At 43.4% G+C, this 4,249-nt stretch overlaps 1 protein-coding gene across 1 annotated transcript; it reads right to left on the bottom strand.

Moving 5' to 3' along the window:
• Positions 1-2,590: 2,590 nt before the first annotated feature.
• On the bottom strand, positions 2,591-2,953 carry LOC132319994 (scale keratin-like). Its single transcript, XM_059832084.1, has one exon. The coding sequence runs from the start codon at positions 2,951-2,953 to the stop codon at positions 2,591-2,593; it is 363 nt and encodes a 120-aa protein (XP_059688067.1).
• Positions 2,954-4,249: the final 1,296 nt, after the last annotated feature.

The raw sequence follows: 4,249 nt of genomic DNA, 5'->3' as shown, positions 1-4,249 counted from the left end.
AGTGTTGTGGGCAGCTGTGGACCACTCAGTGTTGGCCGCCCATTTGGTTCTGGGGGCTGTCTTGGTTACAGGGGCTATGGAAATGCTGTTGGCTTAAGGGGGTCCATTCTTTTTGGAGGCTCTAATGGTTATGGGGGTGCATGCAATTACAGCAGGTTTTACAATTCTGGATACTCGTCACTAGGAAGGGGAAATTGTAGCCCATACTCTTACCGTCGGTACAGCACCTACAGCCGAGGAAGCTGTGGGTCATGCTAAATACTTCATGGGAGTTCACTGGACAGAGCAACCAGGATGTGGAAAACATGGCAGAAAAATCATGGATGGGAAACTGTGCCTGAGCAGAGCTGAGAGCTCACTGCTCTGACTGAAGCCAGCAGGAGCTGTGAGCTCTCAGCAGTGCCCAGAAAAACAGGCTTATAGGTAGAGCTGGGCAAACTATTTAACTAAACACACATGTAGATAAAGAAGGTGGTTTAGTTGGGTCTAGCAAAGAAAAATAATTTTTCAAGGAAGAAGGGGGGAAAAAATCCACCTGGAAAACAATTCCTTTTAAAATCCCAACTTTAAAATTTTAAAGCAAAGAATAAAAGATTTTTTCCTTAGAGATGTCAAAGTTAAACAGTTCATAATGTTTTTAACCACTTTTTCCTTTTCAAAACTCTTATTTTTCTCCCTGTTTAGATTATTGTAGCTGAAAATTTTCATTGCCCTAAAGCTCCATCTTGGAGCAAATTTGCTATTTATTAGGAAAAGATAAGCAGCTCAACCTGTAAGTGTATTTTCCATTTTACGCTTTAGGCTTTTGGCATCTTCTGTCTATACCTTCCCACCTATGCATTTATTGCACTGTTCCTGGGGATGGGCTGGGTGTTCAGTTACAAAAAAAGGTCTGTGCACTGCAAGTATTGAGGTGTCCTCAATACCCTTGAGCTTAATCAATGTTGAGTTAGATGTGTTGTAGGAATTTGTAGGTTGTTTTGTAGCCTTCCACAGCACAAGAGTAATGGAAACCTCATTTGCATTAGTATATCTGCTTTAAAATGAATATATTGTAAAGGGGTGAAACTAGGACATATAACTCAAATTATACAGCTGTAATAAGGAAAGCAGAAATTCTCATACCAAATGCATGACTTGATATCACAAACTTTGCAATATAAAGAGTTCTGAAGTGTCTGTCTTTATTCCCTGTGTTATTGCAACTGTTAGCTCTGCTGCTCATATCCATTAAAGCCAAATTGCATAGCACTGACCTGGTCTTCATTCCACCTCAGTTTTCCACTTACTTCCATTTCAGTGAAAAGGCTTCTCTTCCTTCTGAGCTCCCCTATTTCTCTTCCAGATGATACAGTAAGTTTCCAGTAGTCAACAAAAGGGAGTTTTCTTCCAGTCGCAAGTACTCAGTTACTTTGGAAATAAGAGTTGGGGCCCTTCAGTTTTAGCAAAAAGAGTATGCTCTTACTAGCCAGAGAAAAAACATGCTGCATACATATACACTGCACACCACTGCTTCTGTGCTGCTTGGGTCCAGCTCCATGCTGAAGCCAGGGCTTTCCCAGGATAGAAATGGAAATCTAGTACTGGCATGTGCAATTAGCAGAAGACCTTGAGCAGCAAATATGCTTTTAAAATGTAGTGGAGATACTGAGGGTAACTCCTTTCTCTTTGTAAGCTACTGGGAGGATGAAGATAACCTCTGATCCAAGTCTAACATGATTGTTTAATCCCACCCCTTCCACCACAAATTCTTACAAAAGATTTTGGGGATGTCTGTGTCTTGTGGTTAAGTGGACAACACACAAACAATGCCCAGGACACCTTGTCCTTTGCTGTTGATTAACACCCAGAGGAGCCTGGGTCTCAAATGAGGCATCATTGTCTAATAGTTTTAAGCTGAGGAGAAAAGGAAACAAGAAGGCGAATGTTGTGATGCAATATAAACTTTAATTGAAACAGGACAAGGACTTCATAGCAGCAGAACATAACAATCCAGAGAGTACAGAATACATTTACAGGGTTTGCTGGCGATGGACGTGGTTGTCATCTTTGGGGGCTGCAGTTTGTAAGATGATCTTCTGTCTTTGTTGAATTTGCAGCATTTGAAAGTTGAGTTTGGTTTTCACCTGCTTTGTTTTGGGTTTGTTTTTTTTTTTTAATCCCAGACTATGTGAAACAGGGTAGCTGCCAGAATCAGACTAGAGCTTTGAGAAGTTTTTCCACTATACCTCAAAAGCCATGAAACATCAGTCCATAGGAGAGGTCAGAATATACAGGATCTAATGTGCACTGATGTTTAGTCTTCTATAAACCACTTGAATTTAAACTGAGGCCTTTTCTATATTTCTCAAGTAAACAACCCCTCAAACACAGAGTTGGGATCTTGTTAGCAGATACCTAATCCAAGAGGAAGGGAAATACAGTGTCTGGGCTTGTTTCTCAGGGTGGCTGAGTGTGCCCAGATCCTGAGGACCCCCACTGCAGCCCTGTACGCTGCCCCTCTGAAAGCCATGTCCCTCTGCTCACTCACGGACTGGGACTTTGCTCTGGTCCCTGATGGGTCCGGCTCCCCAGGGAATCCCTGCGGGGCTTAGCAGGGCCCGCAGCTCCCACGACTGTAAGTCGTATACCTGCGGGAATAGCAGGGGTAGGAGTACTTGCCACCCTGGGAGATGCCGGACCCGAAGGAGCTCTGGGCATCCAGGGAGCTCCCATAGCCAAAGGAGCTGCCTATCTCCAGCGGGGACGAGGTGCCCACGATGCTCTCCTGAGGGCAGGAGCTGAGGATGGGGCCCGGGAAGACGATGGCCACGGGCGGTGGGTAGACCACGGCACGGGAGTCCCCGCAGGAGGTGACGCAGGGCTGGCTCCAGGCGTTGGCATATGGCGCGGGGCAGCTCACATCGCAGGGTGAGTAGCTGCCGTAGTTGCAGGCCTGCCTGTAGGAAGACATCTTTTGGGCTGGAAGTAAGCCTGAAACACACAGGGTGGGGAGAGCATGGGTCAGGGGCGACAGTGCAGGTGCGTTTGCAAAGGGGAGCCCTCATTTATTCAAACATACCATACTCAGAAATTTACTCTTCTATAGCCAAGTGTAAAGTGTGATTGCAATTCATATGCAGAAATAATAACGATTAGACAACCTGTTAGAAGTCAGCAAAGCCTCATTAAGTACAGATGAGGATTAAGCTAACAATATTTATTTAAAACTGTTCCTAAAACTATTGTCTTCATTTGCAAAGCACTCCCAGGCATAGATAAAATCATTAAGCATTCTTTCTCTGAAACATGCAAGCATCTCTTGAAGGCCCATGCTCGCCATATAAATCCCTTACCCTCCAAAGCCTGCCAAGCTGAAAGAACTTACAGAATCTTTAGGAAAATAGCATTCTTCCAATAATAGGCAAAGACAAATTAAGTGCTTAGACATAAGTACATTAAAACTCTTATTAAAGTGGCTTTTAAGCTCATAGAACAGATTTAAGTGAAGTCAGACTTACTCAGTTCACCACCAAGGAGAAGCCAAGAAGAGTGGTTTGAAGGGCTCTGTGCTGCAAACACTTTTATACGGTTCCTCAGCACAGCTCCAGGGTCTGAGCCACGCTTCGGGCATGCGGTCCTTCCTAGTTACAAAACAAACTTTCCTGCATTTGTCACGTCAACGGGTGGAGGAATCTTTGCACATTGTTTGCTGTTAAGCAATTATTAGTTGAATGGTATCACATCCATGTTGCAGCTTACGGAAATCTTTCATCTCAAAATAGGGACAGTATTCACCCTTAGTTTCTTTCTACTAGTTGCAGAAATCAACTTCCTTCTTCCACTTGTCCAAGCTTCAAAGCACACAACTCAGATCAGGAGAACAGAGGATTGCTGATTTGACAAAACAGACTTTTTTTTTTTAAATGATGTATTGATTTTGTCATGCGTTATGTAGAGGTTTTCAAACCTTTTAGTTGCAAAGGGAGATGAAACTTAGAGACCTTTATACCACCTTTCTGCTCCTTTTTTATCCCCACTCTCTTTTTCCTCAACAGGTGCTTCAGTTATGGTGATCATCCTGTTCACAGGTACAGAGAAGCAGCTCTGTGATATAAGGGCTTTTCTGATGTTAATAGTGAGTTTCTACAGCCTATTTTGAAGGGGTGGTGAAGAGAGAGGGAACAAGATTTACATGCTGCAGAAGTCTTCTTAACCCTCTTCATTCCTGAGAATATTGTTACATATTGCCCTAGTTAAAAACAATACA

Source organism: Gavia stellata, chromosome 33 (genome assembly GCF_030936135.1).
Source record: "Gavia stellata isolate bGavSte3 chromosome 33, bGavSte3.hap2, whole genome shotgun sequence".
Lineage (NCBI taxonomy): Eukaryota > Metazoa > Chordata > Aves > Gaviiformes > Gaviidae > Gavia > Gavia stellata.
This window is presented reverse-complemented; position numbering and strand designations above follow the sequence as displayed.